We start from the raw sequence: 22,956 nt of genomic DNA, 5'->3' as shown, positions 1-22,956 counted from the left end.
TAATAATAATTCTACACACACCATGTACTGCAGCAATGCTCTTCTTGAGGTTTTTCACTGTTTTATGTTCAGTTCAAAAGAGCAAGTAAATGTCAGTGAGCAGCTGTGAATTGCTTCGGTGAAATTGTTTAGATGTACAAATAATACAAGTGCAAAGCGTACCAGTAAGTGCAGAAAGATAACAACATCTCCAAACACAAATGGGAAATAAGATGAGACCTCAGCAACATGACGCAATACTGACACTGCAGCGGAAGAGGCTTTTGAAGGCACGATCGATATGAGCAAAAACGAGAAATCAGGGGAAATGTTTTAGGATGGCAAGTACTTTTTCAAGATAGAGGAGACACGAAATGATACACAACACCAGAAGACGTAAGTGGGCACAAGCAATCTGGCCGCAAGCAAGGACACATTATGGCGGGAAAATGAAGATGGTTCTGCTCGGTCACACTGTGCATTAGCCCAGAGTCGTGGCGACACCCGGGAGGCAACAAGTTAATAGACCTACTATCACTGTCACAGACGCAAACAAGTTACAAGAATTAGGTGGATAAATAAAACTTAGATAGCTGCACTTTGTTATTAATAGAAAAAGCATGAGCCAATAGTGTGCGTAAAAGTGGGTTGTTGATTGTGGCCCCCAGTGTGAACACAGCATTGAGTGAGTTTGGTGAAATTGCGGAGGTGCAGGAGCCATTTTCAGATTTGTAACCGTACTGGTGTCGAAGTCCATCAAAGTAGAGCCAAACAAGAATAGTTCTTGATATTACCGGTAGATTTTGTGCAATATTGTATCAATTCATGATAAAGGTAATATGATAAGTCTTTGTTGTGGCAGTCCCAAGTGTGGATAAATTGTGGACGAAAGGAAGGGCAAAATGAGATGAAAATGTCAATTCAATGTGTGAAGAACAACATTCGTTTGCTTATCCATTTATGATATTAAACATATCTATATTCATGGAGACTGAGACAAGCAAATGACACCAGGCCAAGTTACAGCTCAGATCTATGGCAAGGTGACCCCGCTCACAGTCAACAAAAACATTTGTAATTGAATAAATAAAATATTCTAGGCAAAGCAATACATTTTCCATAGAGGCAAGCAGGTTCCTCTCTTCCAAAAAAGTTACCCTTTAATTACTCATCATTATTTATTTCATTATATTTGTGTCTGGCTTTTATAATAAATAGGAGAACTGGCCAATTCTGCAGCATTTGTCCAGCATTAGCTGCAGGTCAGAACTGAAACTTCAAGTCTCCCATGTAAATGCTCAGGCTTCAGCTTGCTGTTTATAGCTGAGACTTCAATGACTTTTGCCCAATCAACAGATATTTTAAAGATATAACATTTTATTTTGAATTGTTAATTGCTGTGGCAACAGTGCTTTATTTGAATCCCTCTGAAACCCATGGATTTTAAAAAAAAATAAGAAAAAAAAAGCATATTTTGGTCATGAGCTTTGGGTAATGATCGAAAGGACAGGATTGCGGATACAAGCGGATGAAATGAGTTTGCTTCGCGAGAGGAGCTCAGTCACGCGGGAGGAGCTCAGAGTAGAGCCGCTACTCCTCCACGTCGAGAGGAGCCGGCTGAGGTGCTGGGCCTCCCTAGGATGGATGATATATTTTGGAGTGTTGATGAACTAACTTGCAGATACAGTTGAATCGGCTGAACCACTGCTCACTGTTTTTTACTTTTTCAAAACGGCAACACTGGATCAACTCATATGTCCACCAGGTCTTGTTAAATGATCTTTGAGGTGGTAGAAAGTTAATGGTTAAGATTAAATTTTGTGTAATTGATAAATCAAATATTTCAGCTCGTTGAAAAATAAAAATAAATCCTCAATTGAAAACAATCTGCTGAGCTTAGCTTAGAGCTTTGTCTGAAACCTGACTGTTGTTGAAAAATCAGAAACTGTGGCGTTTATGTGCACAGTATGTGATCAAAAATCTTTACTGAGCGTTTCAGATTAAGTGCCCAGGAAGAAAAGACGTTTTGTCAATAATTTCCCATAATTCTCTCAAGATGTCATGCACAATGAAAGCAATTTAGCAGGATGCATTCCATAGACATTACGAGTTAATACGTTCTTTTAGGCTCTTTTTACCCAGAGCCTTGAAGCCATTCATTTTAATTCAAAGAACCAAAGAAATATAGCATTCATTTGGTGTCTCTTTGGTCGTGAACAATGACAGAGTTTGTTGGTGGATGGAGAGACTTCTAACAGCTCTCAATCAATCGCTATTGATGTGACCTATAAAATATATTGCATTTGAATGAAGAGAAAATGGACACATGGGAAATGGACCGTGGGATAATTGCATGATAAAAATGCACACTAATTTGAGGCTGGTGGGATGTTTTTTTACATATATTCAACATGCACATATATGGCCTTCTGCAACTAATACTTACTGTCCAGGTGCTCCATGAGTGCCTGATCCAAACATAGTACTTTCAATGATGTGACATTTGTGAATCCACTGGGCTCATGATTGTAATTCTGTGCATGTGAGACTCAGTGCAGCATTGTGGCTGAAACCCCCTCTCTCTCTGAGTTACACCAGCGTTAACTTAAAACACAAAAGCTATGATTATGTTCAGTCTGTAATCTTTAGCACTCAACATCCATGTGAGCATATCCAGCAAAAGGAAACCAAGACAGACTTTGGAAGCTTGGAAGTCACTTGAGAAAAAACATTGATCGCTGGTCTATTTAATTAAGCACTGTCCTCTGAAATAGTTCTGGCTCTGGCTGTGATAAAAAAAAATGTATTTGACCTTTTGGAGATTCAGACCGCATCAGAAACAGTCAGACTGAGCAGGTTTCTCATGATCACGCTCATTGTGATGACCAGGGTTAACCTTTTTCATCTTAAAGCCGCACTGCATTAGCATACGTTAAGCATCTGCTACCTGCTCGTCTTTATTGCCTGAAATGTTCCACGGTGTGGCATTAAAGCAGCAGGTGACGAGACCAGGCCAAGTTACATGTCAGAGAGGCAAGTAAGAACGCAAGTTTATTTGTATTTAAAAATAAAAACTCAGGTAATTGAAAAATGTAAGCTAATTTTATACTGTGAACATCCCAATGCAACACAATCTCCATGAACACCAGAAGAGTGACATAGTACACCTTTAAAATGATTTGCAGCCATGTCAGTCACGTGAAGAACAGTGCTTTTATTTGCTTTTGCAGAATAGTAATATTAATTGCATATATTAAAAATAGCACATGTTGTAAGGTGTTTATTGCAAAGACAATTATAACGTATATTAAATAATGAGTGAATTATAATTACTCTCTGTAAGGGTGTGTCTGTAAGTGCCACATTTTTTTCTTAAGAATGTAAATTTTATCCACATTAAAAATACAGACTCCTGCACATGTTGAAAAATGTATTTCTTCTGTTCACTCTCTCTCAAACTGTGCCATTGGGATCTGCCTCTGCAACAGCGAGGAGCTGGAGAGAGAAATCACACTGTATTACTTACTTATATTACTTGTGTGAGTATAAACCAGATGGATAAAGTCATTAAAATATTTAGAACAATCTTATCCATGGTTTAGAATCATTTTAGACCTGATTTGGTTCTAATTTAGGGTTTGGATCTGGTGGCACTGGAAAAGCCAAAGGTTTGAGTATCACTGGTCTAATTGGCTTTAAAACTGGAATTACATACAAGCAGTTTACATCAAGTAAACCAATGAATATAAATGTTGTGTTTTTGACTTTGTTACATCTAACATCTGCAACTTTTAGTATTTTGACATCATTAAATTTGATAGTTTTCTGAAACATGAAAAATAAGTCCTTTTATGAACCCAACTTCACAGTTACTCCAGCAAAGAAAGCGTTGCTTGAACCTTTGAACATTGCAGCTTCATTATAGCTTATTATTAAAGAACTCTAACTTTGGTTGAACAAGCCACTGGTTCATGTTTTTGAATGACAGGTACCACATCAATAGATTCACCACGACAGCGCGTGCGGTCCACTGAGCCAGCAGTCATTAATGGGAAATAATTAAAAGTGAAACAGAAACAAAAGCTTGCCACAATGCTCTCAGCCCAGCTTCATTAACTTTAAAGCATCACAGAACAACGTATTAATGATAATGACTATGTATATCCAATGCAGTGCACTTTAATTTAGCCAAGGATTTATGAAATGTAGATATTGTCTCAAAACAAAGCTGTAAAAATCTCTTAATTATAATTTTCCAGTTCAATTATCTTGCTTTAATTAATTTGCCTTTGGAAATCGGTGCAGTTTGAGGTCAGTATGAAAGAATGGGGTGTTTGTGTTTGAGGTTGTGCTCAAACAACATGAACAAGAACATCCACAGAGAACATCCTTTGCGTCTTCAGCACTGCTTTGAACCACAGACAGTGTTTACAACTTTGCAAGATTGAAAACATGCTACAGGTACGAAGGCTTAAGAGGTACCACTTCCACACTCGCTCATGTGCACATCAGGGATTAGCTGTAATAGCCTTCAGCAATCTCCCTGACATTTTCAGAAAACCGAAGAATGCCTATCCTTTTCTCACTGATAAACAGGGATAAACATAAATATTGTGGAGACATTATGGCAGATCTGATGTTACTCAACAATCTACATATGTAATGTAATAAAACCTAGGACAATGCCCACTCTTCGGCAAATGTGAGGTTTCTATTGTGATGTTTAATAATGTTATTCCAGAAGTTGTCATTGATTGTCACTCCTTCTGGTTGTTGATCTCAACAGCAAATAAGTTCTAAACAGATATAAAGGTGTTTTCAAGCTGACCAGGGAAACGGTTGCAAAGATTTTACACTTTATCTAATATTTCAGCAACAAGACTTTCCTCTAGAATTGAATGGAATTGTAAGTGGAAGAGTGCTGGTCAGCAGCCGTCAGAAGTACAAGTGGGTGGAATAAGTTGGGGGGTAAATGCTCTATTTTTGGAGCCACAAAGCTATGCTTTACACATTTAAAGAAACAAATTCATATTTCTAGTGACAAGAATGACAACCGTATCACAAGCTATTCAATAAACTGTTTCTTTTGGCTTTTGGTATTAGAAGTTGCCACAACAACCTTTCATGCACTGGTTCACATACAACATTTTATTTCTGTCTGTTCTTGCACAACCACACACAAACTTAGGACTGCCATTTAGAGCAGACCGGGTTTTACCTCACAAATGTAATATCCTTGGTTGCAATATGCATTGCCATAATAACAATCACAAACTGTTCAAACCACCATTTCCATGTTGTCCTTGTGTAATCAGGTGAAAACCGCCCTAAGCTGCAGTGGGGTTTATCCCAGAGAGGGGCCGCCTGATGGGGTCAATCACTGCAGAGCCTTCAGCAGCAGCAGGCGATGCACATCACCATTTGACACAAAAATTGCCTGGAGACTTGTATTCTCACCACAGGAGCAGGTTTACTGGTTGGCCGTATCACAGCCAAGCGTGGGAAACTCACTTGGATGAGATGCACAAAAGCGGGCAGAGTTTCTCCGTCAGAGGTAAACAGTGTTGCAACAATGGAGGAAGAATGGACTATATGGTTTCACAAGCACAAAAGAGAAATATGAAGTGTTTGAATATAATAATGCATATAAAATGATTGCTGATGTGCTCGCATTTGAATGTGAAAGGTATTTGAGTTCAAAGCTGTCACTATGAGGAATGGGGTGGTCCGTGAAGGGTTGTTGCCGGCCTGTGTCAAGAATACTGCCTTTGGTCCAAGCCGTTCGCAAGAGCTCATTTTCTACCTCAGCAGGTAGACATTTGAAGAACACTTCTCTTTTTTTTTACAAATCCCCAGCTCACGGATGATATTTAGACCTGGCTTTGGAGATTTAAATTGCATTAGTTAAATATTCAATTATATCATGACCTTGAAATAATAAAGATGAAGTTAGATGGGCGTTTCAATGGAACATGTTGTTCTGTTTTGTCTGTATGTATCTCTCATAGGAACTGGTGTGGAGTTGGGCTGAAGAGTGCAGTGTGGGCTGTTTGAAGGGTCAAAAGGTTAAAGTAACAGAGTCAGCTGTGAGGCTCCAGAGGTCAGCCGTTTAACCTTTCTGTTGACTGATTTCTAAGAGAGACAACATTCACTGCAGATTTAACCACTCATTCTGCTATTTATAAGGATTGCACAAGACCTTAACTTCTAATCTAACACAATTTTCTGACAGTTTAAATGATTATTTAACTAAATAAAGACATTATCGTGTATCATTATTAGTAAAATCATAACTATTGTGTAATTTACATAGATTTTGGCTCTTGTTTACAGTATGGTTGCTAGGTAAGAGTTATGGAATTACCTCTACCTATGTCACATCTGCTGCTTATGTGCAACCAGGAAGTAACATTATGAACGGTCAAACTGGGGACATCTACCGGTCATCCGGTCATCTACCGCTTGTTCCCTTTCGGGTTCGCGGGACAAACAGGTCAAAATGTTTAGTAAAATCTGAAATATAATTGTTTTAACTACATTTGAGTAAAATGTGTAGTCTAACCTGTCATATAGACTTAAGTCCAGAAGCAAAATATTGTATTGGCCCTAAAGGTAAAGATATGGTAAAGATTATGGTGGTGCTATGGTGATGTCAAACCAAAAATACTTCAGAGGAAATGCTCAACCGCTGAGTATCATCAGTTGTCTACAATCAATCATTTATTCTTTTAATCTCCCCTATGTGCCTTTAGTTCATGCAGTGATGGGAAGTAATTGAATACGTGTACAGGGAATACAAATCCAGAATACAAATTATAATAAACTACTGTATATTCCGGTGGAGTTACTCTTTCATTTGATGCTATTCAACAATGCATTGTGGTCATGTAATTTAGGTTTCAAACTGTGCGGTATTGATGAGGAAGGAAAGAAAACATCACTCCTCTGGTGAGGGACTGCAATCATTTTCAAATTAGGGATTAATACAAAAGTAAAAATAAAGAAGTTACATTGCAAACATTGCAACAAACATAAATCTATTTTAATACACTATAATAATATGCAACTTAATGTGAAAGTATTCAGAATACAGTACTGTTTCTGTTTTTTTTTATGTCTTTGCTACTATTACAACTATTACCTACAAAATCACACTTTAGTGGTTCTGGTTCCTTTGTGGTTCTGGAGTGCCACAAAGATAACACCAATAAACACTAGTCAGAAATTTAAACTACCGTAACCATCGTCTTGGTCAGTATGTGTTTGTTTTTCATGTTTTCTCAAACCTGGCAGTGGTTTGCGTCCATCTTGTTACATAGAGACAGTTAGTTTTGATTTTCCACTGACACAAAGATCTAACCCTATTTTACATTCCCGTCACGCAGGAATGTGATATTGGTGTAACAAAGCAATTGCTGTATCTTATTAATTACCTGAGAGCATTGCATCATGTAAGCAGTACATGTAGTCAGGTTATGAATACATTTATACATACAACTTATACATGTATAACGAAGGAGGCAAATGATTATCAGAAAAGAAGTCATGTGAAGTCATGAACGATGAAATATTTGCAGCTGCCCAATCAGTTCCCTCTGCTAACATTGTATATGCTAACCTGTGTTCATTCATTTGACCACAACAGCAGCTGAACAGGTCACATGAAATGACTAAAACCCTCAAGCGGGGGTTTGATATTTCTAAAACTTGAGGTGTAATAGATTTAATGCCACAGTTTTTTTTCTGTATTGTGTGTAGTAATTATTAGTTGAATGTCAGACACTAATGCCTTTAGAGCCCATGTCGCTGGATTATTCAACACATTACTTAAAACGTGTAGCACCCTAGTAGATATGCAGTACTATATTTAATGGACATGTTTCACTACAGTGAGTGTATAGCTGTTATATTTTTCTCCTTCTTGGGGAGTGGTTCTGTTTCGGACACTGCTGATGCTGACCTGTAGATCCGGATGCTCCACAACTGCCTGGAAGAACGCTCTCTACTCTAGATGAGCAACTCTTCTGCCTGGATGAAGCGCATCAGCCTGTGGGAGCACGATCTCTCCTTCACTGTGGTTCTTCACGAAGTTTTTGCTTTTTTCAATGTTTTTTTTGTAGTATGTAATTGGTTTGCTCTATGTCGGGACTTAAACTCCTTCAGGCAAGATGGCTCCATAAGCATTTTACTCTAAGTGCAGTACACATAAGATTGTGACTTTAATGTACAAATTGAATGACTTTATTATCATAGTTCTTTCTCGCATTTTTTGTTTTTGTGTGGTTTGGCCCTTATACTCCGTCGTACTTTTGTATTCCAGTACATTAGTTTGCTTTACTACTGAAACATTTTGTAATCCCTTTGACACACAAACAAGCAACAATCTGCTAAAAACGCGTTCCAGTTTAGAGGTAAAAGTATGATTTTCCCACTATATTTATTTCTAAACATACAATCAAACTACCCAGAGAAACAATGTGTTATTGATCTACAAAAGCCATTACCAAGCCTTTTCTACGTTTGACGCAGCATCTGGCTTGAATCCACACTTTCCTCTTCATGTGTCCCCTGTCCCGAGCTACATTTACATGAGTCCTAGCACCAGCGCCATCATACTCTCAACCCCCCAAAAAAACTTCCCGTCCCTCAAAGCATTCGGCAGTAAAAGCCCTATTACATTGCAGGATATGATAGCAGTGTGTGCAGGAGCTTTACGCTGACAGAGACTTTCCATCCGAATTAGTAATTAGTGCGTTACATGTTCCCAGTATCCTGTCGAGTAACATAAGATTTATTATGTCTGCTCTCGCTCTCCTCAGCACCTGTCCCAAAAGGCAAGTTAATCCTGAGAAACCCCTCCTGGTGCTTACAGACATGCCACATCTGTCTCTGCCTTTGCATGGACGGCATGTTTGGGACGCATAATGACACCACGACACATACACTCAGGTTTATAACGTTTCTTTTACTCTCCTCTCCTGACATAACCTCACTCATACAGTCTAATTGAGGCAAAGTGGTGTCAACAAATGTTTTTTTTTTATTTTTAGATACAATCTTGAGGTTAGTTTGAATATTTATGATTTTATTATGCATTATATTTTTCCTAGGGCTAGACAAACATTTATTTTTTATTGTGCATTGTAGACTTTTTAAATATGTTATCAACCAAATAAATTTGAAATATGGTGGCTGAAGGCTTCTAGGTTAATTCTTTTTTAACATTTTGATTTAATAATGCAACTGTCTTTGTTATAAAATGCTCTTTTTGCATGTGTTTTAGAGTTTTTTAGAGTTTGTTTAGTCCAGAAAATGATTATGATCAAAATATGACAAAGATTATTTTTGATAGTCGTCTTGTCACGGTTAATCGATTAATCGTTGCAGCTCTAATGTTTATTCATACAAAAAAAAGTTCAATTGCACAACGTAACCTTTCAGGAGGAGGGTCAGATAGTCCTGCTGCTCTCCCTGGGGACTTATATAGATCTAGCATTAATACATGTGTTTTTATTGCTCAAAAATACCTTGAAAAGCATCCATTCTTACTGTCAGCGTCATCTTCTCTCCACAGATCTGACCTGTAACTAGGCCTGGTGGTGTGTCGCCTGCCTCTCTCTACGAAGATACGTCTAATGCCATGCTGTGGAACAACAGACAAACTTTCAGACCATTCTTTTTTTGAGTGTACGAGAAACTAAAGCATGCAAAATTAAAATTAAAAATGACATGTGGCTATTTTGGTTTTGATTAAATGGCTTGTATGTTCTATGTAGTCCAACTCATGCAAAACAGAGGCGCAATGCCCAGTGCTTAGGTGGTGGTTGTCCTAATGACTTTTGAGCAACAACAACCTTGACCAATCACAGCGTCCTCGGCCAGGCCCCCAAGATCCAAACCACAGGGACCTGGCCAAAGCAGCTTTTTCACGCTTACTTACACCAATGTTGAAGGTTTTTTGATTCTGGTTCACTGTATATTGCTTAGTCCACAGACATTTTACTCTATATTGCAAGAATAACTTCTTCTGCTGCTGCAATTCCTTGCCAGACATTAGCAGCAGTGAATAAACACAAATAAAACAGCGTTGATACACAATGTACTCATCACTGGGGCTTCACATGTTCACGTGTTCTGCCAAACATGTAAACTAGATTGCATACTCTAACTCTTTGATGTGAGTCCCAAGGAAGCATAATATATTACAGCTTTACACAAGACGGTTGAGCGTTTAAGGGTTAATATGTTTAATAATTCATCAGCGCACTGTACACATATCGAATGGAACTGATACATTCCTTGTGTTTTGACGGACATAAAGACTTATGTGCCATGTCAATTCTCTACAACCCCATAAGAGTTGATTAATATTTAGTAACTCATAAACCTCATATAACCAAGTGTAAACAGTATTGAGATGAAGCTTACCCCCTTTAGGGAAATGGCGCCGTCCTAGATTCAAATTCCAGATGTTTTGTCCAGAGATAAATAAGGCAACGAACAAACAAACACACAAACACACAAACACATTATAATAATTCACTTGGATCAAGACGTCGTGGCAGTCGTAACAAGCAGTAAAAATACAGCAATAATATAACTTTTATTGCATCTAACAAGTGCATCTTTATTTTCTTCTCTTTGATCCACACCAAAACATTATAAATTATTTTCTTTGGGTGATTACTGGCTTTTGCTGTTAAAAATGATAAAAATTCAACAATTACTTTGAACTTTTACCTTCAGCAGAACTAACCAAAAACACTCAGTCATGTTATTATTATTATTATTATTATTATTATTATTATTATTATTATTATTATTATTATTATTATTATTATTATTATTATTATTGTCATTAACCTTTATTTAACCAGGTGATAAAAAACCCCATTGAGATCTAAGCCTCGTTTTCAAGGGTGAACTGGGCCAAAGTGTCAATGTTGTTAATGTTAATAAAGCATAACCTCCTTGGCTGAGTAAGGCCTACATCCAGACTCAGAATGTGATTTCCACATGACCACAAATGCAAAAGTATGTATTTCCCTTTCAATTGCATAGCTGTCTGTCTCAGCAGTTCCTCCGGCCCCTCACTGCTCTGTACCTGCAGGATACGTGTGGTAGTAACAGGGCTGGAAGACTAAACACAATCACAATTAGCAACTGAGTGCAACTATTTAAGTTGCATAATTTCCCCAGCAAACTACAAAGTATCTCAACTTATAGTATTCAAAACCTGCTAACCCTGTAGTTTAGGCCTCTTTAAACTTTCAGATTCACTTCATATGCGTTCCTAAAACATATATGGGTAAGCAAAATTTCTTTGAAAAATTGCAATTTGATATTCTTCCCAAATTCCTTTATCCCCAGTACCAAATGGTTTGAGAAACAGATATTTATAAATGGAACACAGCATATAAAGGAGCATGTAGACAGGGATGGACCGTGTGTCATTTCCACCTGCTCACTCAGCCATTGAGTCAGGCCTTGTAAACTACACTGAACTTGATTGCTTTGTCAGTCTTCTTAAGTGGATTTTTTGTCTGTGTAGGAAAAAGTCAAACATGTCCAAGAAACTGTGACCAACAGAGGATGAGGACAAGAAATAATAATCTGTCATATCAAAATGACAAATTATAATGTTTAATGAACTATCGTATATGGGTCTTGTCTTTGTTTTGGTTGATTACTTTTTATTAGGGAAACTGGAAAGCTACTTTTTACTATGGAGAAGGAAAATGAAGAAAACGCCAAGAATAGCTTTGTATTAAAAGTTTATACAAGAAATATGCTCTAAGCCAAAATTAAAATATTTCAATGGACGTCAGAGATTCAACGGTTCAACATCGCCTCCTGTTGGTGAAACATAAACATTTTGTATTTATAGTATAAAGTATTATATTATACTGTAGTCAAAGGCCATTATATCAAATTCTCAAAAATATCATGAATTTTAAATAATGGGTCTAAATGCAGCAAAAAGCAGTAATTAAAAATAAAAATGGAACAAACACGTATTTCTAACAAGGAATTAACATGATATTTCTGCACTTTTGTGGATCAGTTTACAGTTCTTCTCTGTTTAATACATTACAACTGTAAAGACGTGTTTTAGCACATTTCTTTTGGATTGCCAAAACATCTTCTGTCTATCATAATCTGAAATAAATACAGAAATATATTCATTTCCGTCACCTAAATTATATTATATAAAATACAATAATATTATTACTTGTAGAGTTACGGTAATGTACACTTGACGACATGTATTAAGCCTATAATAACCATCATAGATTGTCTACCCAACTCATCAGACAATGTGGTACACAAGACAGTTGAAAAAACCAAGAGAACAGGTTGGCATCTTGACCCCTCTAAACAGAACACCTGCGCATTGGGAAGAAAGGGTTGCTTGGCACCTAGCTACTCTCTAGAACGTGTGTTCATCGCACTGAGTTGCTGAAGCAGAAATGATGCTGATTTTGACAGACAGCTACATGATGAGCTGCATCAGCTCGGCTCCACTGAAGCAAAGGGAAGCACTGAGGACAAGTATGATTATTTAGAAAAAAACAAAGCATCCAGGATAACACTGAACAATATAAGGATTTAGAGCAGTTCAGCTCCGTGTTCCAAGACTTTTAGTTTGGTTCAGGACCTTTTTGAATGATAATGGCTAAATTTAGGGATTTGTTGTGAAGATTACAGCGGGTGCGTACTTATATACCCCGGTACCTATGTTCACCGATACCCATGTTCCCCCTTTTTTAAAAAAGGTCCCGGTATTCCCTGGTACATCCATTCCATGCATGTTGTTGAGTGTAGGACTGTTGTCTTGAATCTCCTCAAATGATAGAATATGCTCCTGGTTCAACCACATATGCGGTTCCACATCCCCAATAGTTGTGCATAAATGTATGGTTTTATAGCATAAAATATTGCAGCACATCCAGCCACGGTGCAGGTCCCAGGAAATATAGATACCTGGAAACTTAGGGCTGACCCCAATTACAGCCTGTTGTGGTTTAGTGTTGGCCTAGTTTTGAGATTATATGGTTATGGTTAGGCCTGGCGAGGGCTATGGATTCACTTTCTAATGTGAAAAAACATGTCTGTGGGAAAAAAGAGCTCTTAATTTTTTTTTTTTATCCAGAAAGAAACAAGTGCTTTAAGTGCGTGTGTGTCCGAACACTTTTTTAATCAAAGGCGGTGCAGCAAAGTGTTAGTAGAACAACCAAGCCTGTTTAAGTCAAGGGTATTACTATAGATTCTATAACTATTATTTTTAGTGAATATATTGCATTAAATTTTCCGGGGGCGGAACTTCCGGTGTCTTGAGGAAAACTGACCAATCACGTTTTGCTTACGGTGAAATATGAAAATGGCGGCTTTGTGTAGTGAGTTTGGGGACCTGGCAGAAATCAAAAAACAGCTTATATCTGTGATTTCTTTATGTAAAGAGAGAGGACTTCTACACAGTGCGAAGTGGTACGACTCACAATGACTAATATATCCTTTATTGACTTCCTGTTGTCTTTGTTTTTTAGTTTACTTGGCGAGTTATCTGTTAGCATTAGCGAGATCTGCACTCTAGTTTCAATAAGAGGCGTGTATAATTTAGAAAACATGATTATTTTTGTGCGACGGCGGTTATAATGATTAGATTTACCTGTTGTCTACTTGAAATGCTCGTAGTGGCTCACCTTCACGGACCAAATGAAACCACGACAATTTTCAGGCATAAACCAAACGGAGCAGCTTTTCATTCGTGTGTCGTTTGTCCAGGGCTTCAGAACTCGCCTTTGCTTTGGAGGTACTTCCCAAAGATAAAGTGCCACCTGCGCCTGAATTTACAGAGGTATGTGCGCACCTTCTCCGATTTATTGGTTGTAATATTTTGTCTGTTACCTTTTCCAAACATGCAAGAAGAGCAAGTTTTTACTGACCTCTGCTGGGGAAAATAGGACTAACGCTACTTTTCTAAAATTGCAGGAAGATGCCAAAGACCTAGATGCACTGACTCTGGCTAAATCCTACTTTGATTTGAAAGAGTATGATCGTGCAGCTTATTTTCTAAAAAACTGCTGCAGCAAAAAGGCTTATTTCATCTATATGTATTCTCGTTACTTGGTAGGATCCTCAACAATCCTCAACTCTTAATTATTTCAAGATGATTTTATGATTTGAACACCTTGTTGCTGTTGTTTGTTTTAAGTCTGGTGAAAAGAAGAAAGACGATGAGACCGTTGACAGCCTTGGTGAGAACGTAAAACGCATATAATCACAAAATATTATCTGTACTAAATACTGGTCCGTTTGGTTGGCAGGTCCTTTGGAAAAGGGTCAGGTTCGCAATGAAGCCCTACGTGAACTTCGAGTTGAACTTAGTAAGAAGCACTCAGCCTCTCAACTCGATGGCTTTACAATGTATTTGTAAGTTTCACCTAATGCTCTTAGTGGTAGAACTGTTATTCTAAATCCTATGTTGGATTAATTTATTTAACATTACAGGTATGGAGTGGTGCTAAGGAAACTGGATCTGCTGAAGGAAGCTGTAGATGTGTTTGTGGAGGCCATTCATGCCCTTCCTCTTCATTGGGGAGCATGGCTTGAGCTTAGTAACTTGATCACCAGTACAGAAATGGTAGATAAATCTAGTTTCTGCCATAAATGAAATACTATGATGCTTACATCTTTGTCCATGTCCCCAGTTAAAGTCGCTGTCTCTGCCTGACTGCTGGGTCAGAGAGTTCTTCATGGCGCACATGTACACAGAGCTGCAGATGATCAAAGAGGCGCTACAAAAGTACCAAAGTCTGATCGAGGCCGGTTTCTCCAAAAGCACGTACATTATCTCACAGATCGCCGTCGCCTATCACAACATCAGAGGTGTAGATTTTACTTTTAATATTGTTTAATGTATATATATATATATATATATATATATATATTATATATATATATATATATATATATATATATATATATATATATATATATATATATATATATATATATATATATATATATATATATTATATATATATATATATATATATATATATATATATATATATATATATTATATAATATAACCTCAGACTTTTATTTCAGATATTGACCAGGCCTTGGCCCTGTTTTATGAGTTAAGAACTCAGGATCCCTTCCGTATTGACAACATGGACACATTTTCTAATCTGCTCTATGTTAAAGTTAGTTAATATTAACACACTTAATGTTTGGTAATTAATATGTCACTACACACAGTACATCTGGTGCCTCTTTGCAGGGAATGAAGCCAGAGTTGAGCTTCCTGGCCCACAACTTGGTAGAGATTGACAAGTACAGAGTTGAGACATGTTGTGTAATTGGTAAGATTTAGCTGTATTCCCAAATTTACTTTGTAGGCCAACCTTTGTTCAGAATTGTTATACTTTTATACTTTGGATTATTTGCAGGTAATTACTACAGTTTGCGCTCTCAGCATGAAAAAGCAGCCTTGTATTTCCAACGAGCTCTGAAGCTCAACCCTCGATGTCTTGGTGCCTGGACTCTAATGGGACACGAGTATATGGAAATGAAGAACACGTCTGCAGCTATTCAGGCCTACAGGTCAGACTTGAAAGAGAGGTGTTTACTGTATTATATACAAGGTTTTGTTAATGTAATCTTGTTTGCAATAGGCACGCCATTGAAGTCAACAAAAGAGACTACCGAGCCTGGTATGGATTGGGCCAGACATATGAAATCCTGAAAATGCCCTTTTATTGTTTGTACTATTATCGAAAAGCTCACCAACTCAGGTACTAATCTGAAAAATAATTGTATTTGTTTTATTATATTGTATTCCATGGATACAGCATTAAGATACTGTGTTTTTTTTAAAGGCCAAATGATTCACGCATGTTAGTCGCTCTTGGTGAAAGCTACGAAAGGCTGTCACAACAAGTAGAAGCTAAAAAGGTACAAATATTAAAACTAAAGTCTAGTTTTCATAAGTTAAGTATTTATAATTGTTTCAGTGTTACTGGAGGGCCTACTCTGTGGGAGATGTAGAGAAAATGGCCTTACTCAAATTAGCAAAGTAAGTAAACTTAAATGGTCATTAGTTTGCAAAAGTAAATCTGAAGTGGCTAAATATTTAAATAAAACTTCTTATTGCAGGCTTCATGAACAGTTGAACGAGGCTGATGATGCTGCTAAGTCTTACATGCTTTACATCCAGGACATATTCTCATGTGGGGTAAGATTTCAATTAAAATACAACTGTTTTTCATACCTCTAAAGGCTGGTTTAAACTTTTACATCAAGTCCATGCAGGCAAAGCACACGGAACTGATCTTTTGTTTGACAGGAACAACTGGAGCATGCAGAGGTTAGCACGGCCCTCCGGTACTTGGGCCAGTATTATTTTAAGAATAAACTGTATGATGAGGCGTCACTGTGTGCTCAGCGCTGCTGTGACTACAACGATGTGAGTGTGCATACTATTTCACAATTTGCATCTGTTTTTTACTGCAGCATAACCATTCATTATCGTTAACTGTAGGCCCGAGAAGAAGGAAAGGCTTTGCTGAGACAAATTTCGCAGGTCAGAGATCAGATTGAAACACCGTCTGCAGATCTGTTTGCTCCACTGTCGAACAACACACCTGTGAGGAGGCTATCCCCACTCAACCTCATCTCCTTCACACCCTGACATTAGATGATTTGAAAGCGCTCACACAACAGCGCAAATTTGTACTTGCATGAGAAACCTGCATAATTTTACAGGCAGAGAATTACAGTTCTGGACTAACAAGACGTTTTAACTTCTATGTGAAAATGTTCACTTCAAGTTCCATCTGTGCTGTTTATTTGTACATAAAGTATATATATACATACCTGTTTGTTAGTAAATATTTTTTTTCAAATACAATTGTGTGAATTATTTCTGATACAAATGGATACATATTTTTAATATGAAATTTACAAAAGCCAACAAACAAAAAACCTCAAACGCCATTACATGTTTTTTGGTATAAAAATTTGCACCAAGCAAAGGCATTTACACAGTTGGATATACTTCCCAGGCCATAAAGTTGAAGCGAAACTTAGTGTAGAAACGTAACAGCTCAGTATTTGCCCCTGATGCCACGTGGTGTCAGGGCGGGGCTGGGAGGTGGAGACTGCTGCCGAGAGCGCAGGATTCGAGAGTATGGAGTGGCGCCTGCTTCTTCAACTACATGTGTGTTGTACTTCCGATTTGGAGTACGTGTTGGGAACAAATTCTGGAAAAATTGTCGTTTCTCTGAAGGTCTATTTTCAGTGTCCCCACCTGCTGCACACCCTCGCTTTTTACAAGAGCCTGGGGTGGCAGAAGTGTATCCAGAAGGGGGCATTAAAGGTCTTGTGGGCTGTGTCTGAGCCAGCGTCTCTGCTTTACGCCTCAAGTCTGTTTTGACCAACTGTAGGTTGTTCTGCAACTCCACCAGGATCTGGTCCTAAGAAAGTCAGTGAACAAGGTTAGCCAAGCCACAGCCGTGAAAGTGCAGCAGGAACAGATGGTAATAACACACAGGATCATGCTCTGATCACTGTTAAAGGCTCACTGTGCAGTAACGGTGTTAGTATGAGCGGAAAAGGGAAAAAGACAAGTTTATTTGCAAAAGGAAATCCAGAAAAGGTAAGCCACATATGCACAGTTTTATTTCAACCATCAATACTGTGTGGTACAATTACATTCTGCTTTGTCAATATATCAGACAGAATTATGTATGAAAGTCTGAGCTAAAATGTCCCCTTTTGTAGTAGTACCTGTTTGGCCAGTGTTTCATCAGCGGTGGTTAAAGCTTGGCGCAGACGCTCTCCTCCAGTGTTACGACAGCAGGCCCTTTCCCCAGACTGCAGGTCCATTCCTAACCGATGCAAGTCCTGACGCAGCTGCCGGAGGTTCTAAAAAGAAATGCATTTGTATTTTGATGCAAATAAACAATTCAAACTCAGTAATGCAATACTTACTCGTTGACCCTCCTCTAGTTTACGGTCAGCAGCACTGGTCAGTGCTCCTGCTGATCCAGGGACTTCCAGCTGTGTCTTCAGTTTGGCCAACTCTGCACAACATTATTAGACACAATGAAAAGAACTGCAACAGTTTAATCATATAATGCAACTAAAACGATTGATATGTCTGCTTGTCATTTTGAATTCTTATACCTTGCGTTTTGGTGAGCAGTTCAGCCCGGCACTGGTCCAGCTCACAGTGAAGCCGGCTGACTTCCGAGTTAACCGTGAGTCGCTGTGATCGACGTGGTGCCTCAGTAAATGTGTTTGGCACAGCTGATGCCTCTGGTTTTTGTTTTTCCAAAGCAGCAGATAAAGCTTCAATCTCTTGGTCTCGCTCCTGACAAAAGGAATACGCCATTTCATGTTCAATGTTTACACAACAGTGCATATAAGTACATTTCCACCTCATGTGTTGGGCAGTACCTTGAGCTCCTCGCTGTAGAAACGTTTCAAATGTTTCTGTAGATTGTTAATCTTATCCTCATACCGCTCTTCAAGCAGAGCCCTCTCAGTCTCCAAACTCTCACTAGAAAGGCAGTTTATATTTTTAGTTGGTAGATTTTTCATAGTGTCAAATGAGTAATGTAATTTAGCCTCTCACCTGAAACCGTCCTGCATCCCAGTGATGACCTCCATCATTTCAGAGACCACTTGTTCTCGCACATTTGCCTCCAGGACTTCTTTCTCCACCCACTGGCGCTGCACCTCTTTTTTCAGGACATCGATGGCCTGCAGCAGAGCCTAAATCAACAAAAGTACACCATTATTGGTACAGGCTTTACTGCACTTAAAACAATGCATACAAAAGGCCTGGTATGTTACCTCAGTATTTAACATAGTGATATCACCATCTTCCACATCACTGTCCTCCTCTTCAATTACAGTACTGTCATTACTGTTAGCGGCAGGTTCTCGCAGCAGAGACAGAATATAAGCCACTCTGGTCTTGGTTGACGGGCCGTGCACCAGCTAAAAAAAATAAATAAAAAAAAAAAAAATATATATATATATATATATATATATATATATATATATATATATATATATATATATATATATATATATATATATATATATATATATATATATATATATATATATATATATATATATATATATATATATATATATATATATATATATATATATATATATATATATGGGAAAGGTTTAGACACGGCGTGGTACTAATCTATTGTAATACCAAAAAGCAAATTACTTGAGTAGCAATTGCAGAAAACTTGAGAGCTTGTAGAGTCTCATCGTAGATTGAGGCGCAGGGGTTGATGTTGACCACCATACTGGAGGTTCCTTTACCACAGAAGAACCCTTGCAGAACACGGGTCAACTTGCTGTCACGAAAAGGCACAACCTGAGGAGGACGGCTCCTAAAACCACACAGAAGATGAGAAAAGTACTGACGACTCGTATTGAATGAATTATTTTATTAGAATAATATGGGGGAGGAAATTAAAATTCCCGGACTAAAAAGGTTTTAAGTCTTTTCTCAAAATAATGCTTTCTCCCACTTTCCTCGTTTGACCAAAAAGGGAGTGGGAGGAGGTAAAAACTTATTTAGCCCAACCTCTTTTCTACAATAGCTAAATTGATTAAAACTCCAATACCAGATTCTTGCATGATACAATCTGCACTGCTATACAAATATTTGGCTTCATTAACTTCTTTAATCTGGTTTTAACAAATTACAAACTTACTTATTGTTCTGGTTGTGACGCAAAGCAGCAATGCATCTCCCCAATGTCAGTAGAGAAGTGTTGATGTTGTTTGCCTCCTTCATCCTCTCACCATTGCGCTGCTCTTTACACCGTTCAGACCCAGCCAAATCACATATGGTTAATCTAGAACATAAACCAGATGGAAGTTAATAAAGTGATATTGGGTGAAAAAGGCACAAAAAAGAAGGAAAAACAAAACACCTACTCGCTTATACGCATGGCTTGGGTTGAAACACTCTCTGGGTGAACATGCAGGACGCGGATGGAAAAGATGCTGTGACTAAAGTGGGACAAAATGTGTTAGTATTAAACAATATTTTACTTACAAATCTTTAATACATAAAATAAATTTCAAAAATACCTGCGGCTAGAGTTTTGATTGAGATGAGTACTAGCAAAACTTTGGTTACGACGTCCAACTCTAAGAACCCGCCACGCCTCCTCAGCACTGCGAACCTGAACCCATGTCAACTCTATAAAATAAAAAAAATAATACACGTTTATCCAAGATTTGAGATTGTTTGTCTATATAGCGTAATTGTGCATTATAACCATTTAATCCTACCTTTTACATATGGATTGCCCTGCTTATCATCACTAAGTCTGAGAGTAACTCTTTTTCTGGGCTGCATTGAGGGTGAAGCCTCCAGTAAGTCATATAGGAACTCATTGTAGATCTCATAATATGACACCCAGATGGAAAACTGCACTCCGGCCTCGAGGTCGTCACCTCCACTGTTGGATAGGCTGTCAGGCTCCAGACACACACTGTCAGCATCTAAATAAATAATTTGATGTTAAATTTTGTGAATAGAATTTAAAGTATATCGTGGCCAAAGTTTTTTCCACTGACCCTCCAGTTGAGTGGGCATATTACATGTGGATGAGAGTCCTCCAATGCCACTATCCCACACTGTGGTAGTGCCAACGCGGCGGGACATCTGACTATCATCCTGTTCAAAGAAGCAGATAAAAATAACAAACAATAAAAAAGACGTAGTGAAAAAATATAGATTTTTTTTTAATTGGCACTCTGGTAGATAATCAATGTATAAATTATTATTCTACCATGTATAGTATAACCATGAAACATCCAAGTTCACTCATGGTCAATGGATAATATTATATGTATCTTTTAATTCTACAACCGAGCCACTCACGCTGTCACGTATCAACTATTTACCTCTTTGAGCAGCGAGTTTCTGCGACTTTCCTCCACTTTAACCTCAGTGTGGTCTAGCTGTTTTATATCTTGGTACATAACAGGTTTCAGATCCATGGACCCGTACAGACGGCCCTGCAGCTTCATAAACATGGAGGCCAAAGCTCGAGGCAAAAGACCCGCTTCTCTGCCACTTCCTGCAGAGCAAAAGCCCAAAATAATCACAACCTATTAACCTATGAAGTGTCATTTATCATACTTATCATATGATGGATGACACTTGCGTAATGTGAAGCCATACACACCCTGAATAGTGTAAGTCTTCCCAGAGTTGGTGACACCATAGGTATACAAGAGTCTGTTCTCTCCTTGAAGCACATCCTTCACCATTAATTTCAGAGTGTGCTCATAAAATTGCTGTTGAGTAGTGTCGGGTCCAAAAATCTTAAAACATAAAAAAATATAGTTAAACACATGATAGTGGCTTCGAGCATAACAGACCATACTCATAGCCATACCATAGCCTCAAAGTATTTAAACACGGTATGGATAGATATCTTTATTGCGGGCTCGTATTCAATAGTATGATCTAGCCATTTGCAAATTACCTTTGAAAAGCTGAACTTGTGCATGCTTTGAGTGATGCCTCGCTCTGCAGTTCTCATGTTCTGAGACTCTTTTGGAGCTTTTAGGAGAAGATATGTCTCATCCTGGACAAGCACGCAGCCCTAAAATGTGACACACATTAGCATATAGCATCATAATAACTATGCTATACCTATACCTGTAGTGAAACATTCTAGATAAAGTCTTACTTGTTCTTCCCCTCTATCGTTCTCCATTTCAGTTAGAGGTCTGATGCGCAGATAGACCTTCACTTTCTCAGGATGTCCATGCTCATGAATGCCTGGTTTCACAAGCGGCTGCTTCATAGTCAGTAACTGAAAGCATTATAATGTTAACATAGCTCATTCAAAACTAGGCATTTAAATAATTAAGTATTACTAACAGCCTCAGTGGTGGATGGTCGTCTGTCAAGGCCTGGTGAAATCAAAGAGATTTCAGGTAGACGAGGTCTGCCCAGCCCCCCATGCTCTGCAGCAGTGGACTCAAACACAGCCATCTCATCATCTTCATCACCAGAGCGAAAACCAGGAGACAGCAGAGTCAGCGCCATCTATACCTGGATAAAGGAAAAAGGTCATACTAAATAATGAGGCTTGGATTGTAAGTCCATATTTGAATTTAACCAGTCAATCAGATGTAAAAACATGATGCAACAATAACCTGTCCTGCCAAGAAGGATTATTGAAAAAGCATGTGTTCATGTAGTTAAATAAATGTTTGTCTTGTGGACTTTTTTTCATTTATCTTACCGGTATGTTATTAAAGTGATTACACTTAGCTAGTTAAACACAGTAACCCGGAACTCGGATTGTATCTAGCAAACAATCGAAATGTGTTTAACAGAGTACACTAACGTTACTTTATGTCATCAAGATTGATCAATAGACTACCATGTTGTTTACACATTAATCTAATACTGAATAAGTCAGTTACGATTTTTGCTTGTACCATTTTAAAATGACCGTAAACCATGCTTTTAGGTAGCTAACACATAGAAAACCTACTTAGCGTTTGCTTGTTAACGCTAGGTTAGCAAGAGCAAGTTTATTTCACTTACCACGTCCGCAGTCCTAAGTTGCAATATTTGAATGAATCTATATAAGGTTATTGAATTCAACGTCTGGTGGCTGTTTATACCCTATTACGTGTCCATCTACAACAGACTTTTCTCTCGACGTGCTGCTGCTAGAACAGCTGACTTGTTTTTCCAGTTCGCACCGCCCTCGTCTGAATTTTTGAACAACGCGGCTCAATCGCATACCCGGCCGCTGATTGGCTGACAACACTCAGTCTATGTGTTCTGATTGGCTGTTCTGAGTCCGCAATAAAATCAGTCCCCTGAAACAAAACGTTCTTTCATCAGTTCCTTTTAACCTTGTATGTGGCATGTAGTGGTTTATAGTGGGT

At 38.1% G+C, this 22,956-nt stretch overlaps 2 protein-coding genes across 2 annotated transcripts; one reads left to right on the top strand and one right to left on the bottom strand.

Moving 5' to 3' along the window:
* The first annotated feature begins 13,326 nt into the window (after positions 1–13,326).
* cdc23 (CDC23 (cell division cycle 23, yeast, homolog)) lies at positions 13,327–16,780 on the top strand. The gene is made up of 16 exons (XM_072446242.1): positions 13,327–13,467; positions 13,765–13,837; positions 13,972–14,109; positions 14,195–14,237; positions 14,307–14,412; positions 14,491–14,623; positions 14,691–14,868; positions 15,094–15,191; positions 15,269–15,350; positions 15,438–15,591; positions 15,663–15,782; positions 15,867–15,942; positions 16,002–16,063; positions 16,144–16,222; positions 16,334–16,453; positions 16,529–16,780. The coding sequence occupies exons 1-16, from the start codon at positions 13,355–13,357 to the stop codon at positions 16,676–16,678; spliced, it is 1,725 nt and encodes a 574-aa protein (XP_072302343.1). The 5' UTR covers positions 13,327–13,354; the 3' UTR covers positions 16,679–16,780.
* A 245-nt stretch (positions 16,781–17,025) lies between these two features.
* On the bottom strand, positions 17,026–22,766 carry kif20a (kinesin family member 20A). Its single transcript, XM_072446238.1, has 19 exons — positions 22,607–22,766; positions 21,932–22,105; positions 21,738–21,863; positions 21,531–21,650; positions 21,228–21,366; positions 20,944–21,119; positions 20,614–20,713; positions 20,326–20,538; positions 20,122–20,233; positions 19,966–20,040; positions 19,740–19,883; positions 19,244–19,412; positions 18,847–18,993; positions 18,626–18,765; positions 18,448–18,550; positions 18,175–18,361; positions 17,980–18,071; positions 17,776–17,913; positions 17,026–17,462 (listed from the first exon to the last, which is right to left on the bottom strand). Exons 2-19 carry the CDS (start codon positions 22,097–22,099, stop codon positions 17,094–17,096), a joined length of 2,718 nt encoding a protein of 905 aa, XP_072302339.1. The 5' UTR covers positions 22,100–22,105; positions 22,607–22,766; the 3' UTR covers positions 17,026–17,093.
* Positions 22,767–22,956: the final 190 nt, after the last annotated feature.

The sequence above is a fragment of the Eucyclogobius newberryi genome, unplaced genomic scaffold (genome assembly GCF_026437365.1).
Source record: "Eucyclogobius newberryi isolate DKJ021-1_F unplaced genomic scaffold, fEucNew1.0.hap1 SCAF_15, whole genome shotgun sequence".
Taxonomy (NCBI): domain Eukaryota; kingdom Metazoa; phylum Chordata; class Actinopteri; order Gobiiformes; family Gobiidae; genus Eucyclogobius; species Eucyclogobius newberryi.
The sequence above is the reverse complement of the archived record's forward strand: the minus strand, read 5'-3'. Positions and strand labels throughout refer to the sequence as shown.

Bases quoted from the DNA above. Each gene is read 5' to 3' on its own strand.
- cdc23 (XM_072446242.1), top strand. From the start codon at position 13,355: ATGAAAATGGCGGCTTTGTGTAGTGAGTTTGGGGACCTGGCAGAAATC. The intron at 14,110-14,194 runs GTAGGATCCTCA...GTTTGTTTTAAG, and splicing joins ATATGTATTCTCGTTACTTG to TCTGGTGAAAAGAAGAAAGA. The intron at 15,783-15,866 runs GTACTAATCTGA...TTTTTTTTAAAG, and splicing joins CGAAAAGCTCACCAACTCAG to GCCAAATGATTCACGCATGT.
- kif20a (XM_072446238.1), bottom strand. From the start codon at position 22,099: ATGGCGCTGACTCTGCTGTCTCCTGGTTTTCGCTCTGGTGATGAAGAT. The intron at 20,714-20,943 runs GTAAATAGTTGA...TTCTTTGAACAG, and splicing joins GAAACTCGCTGCTCAAAGAG to GATGATAGTCAGATGTCCCG. The intron at 17,914-17,979 runs GTAAGTATTGCA...ATTTCTTTTTAG, and splicing joins AACTAGAGGAGGGTCAACGA to AACCTCCGGCAGCTGCGTCA.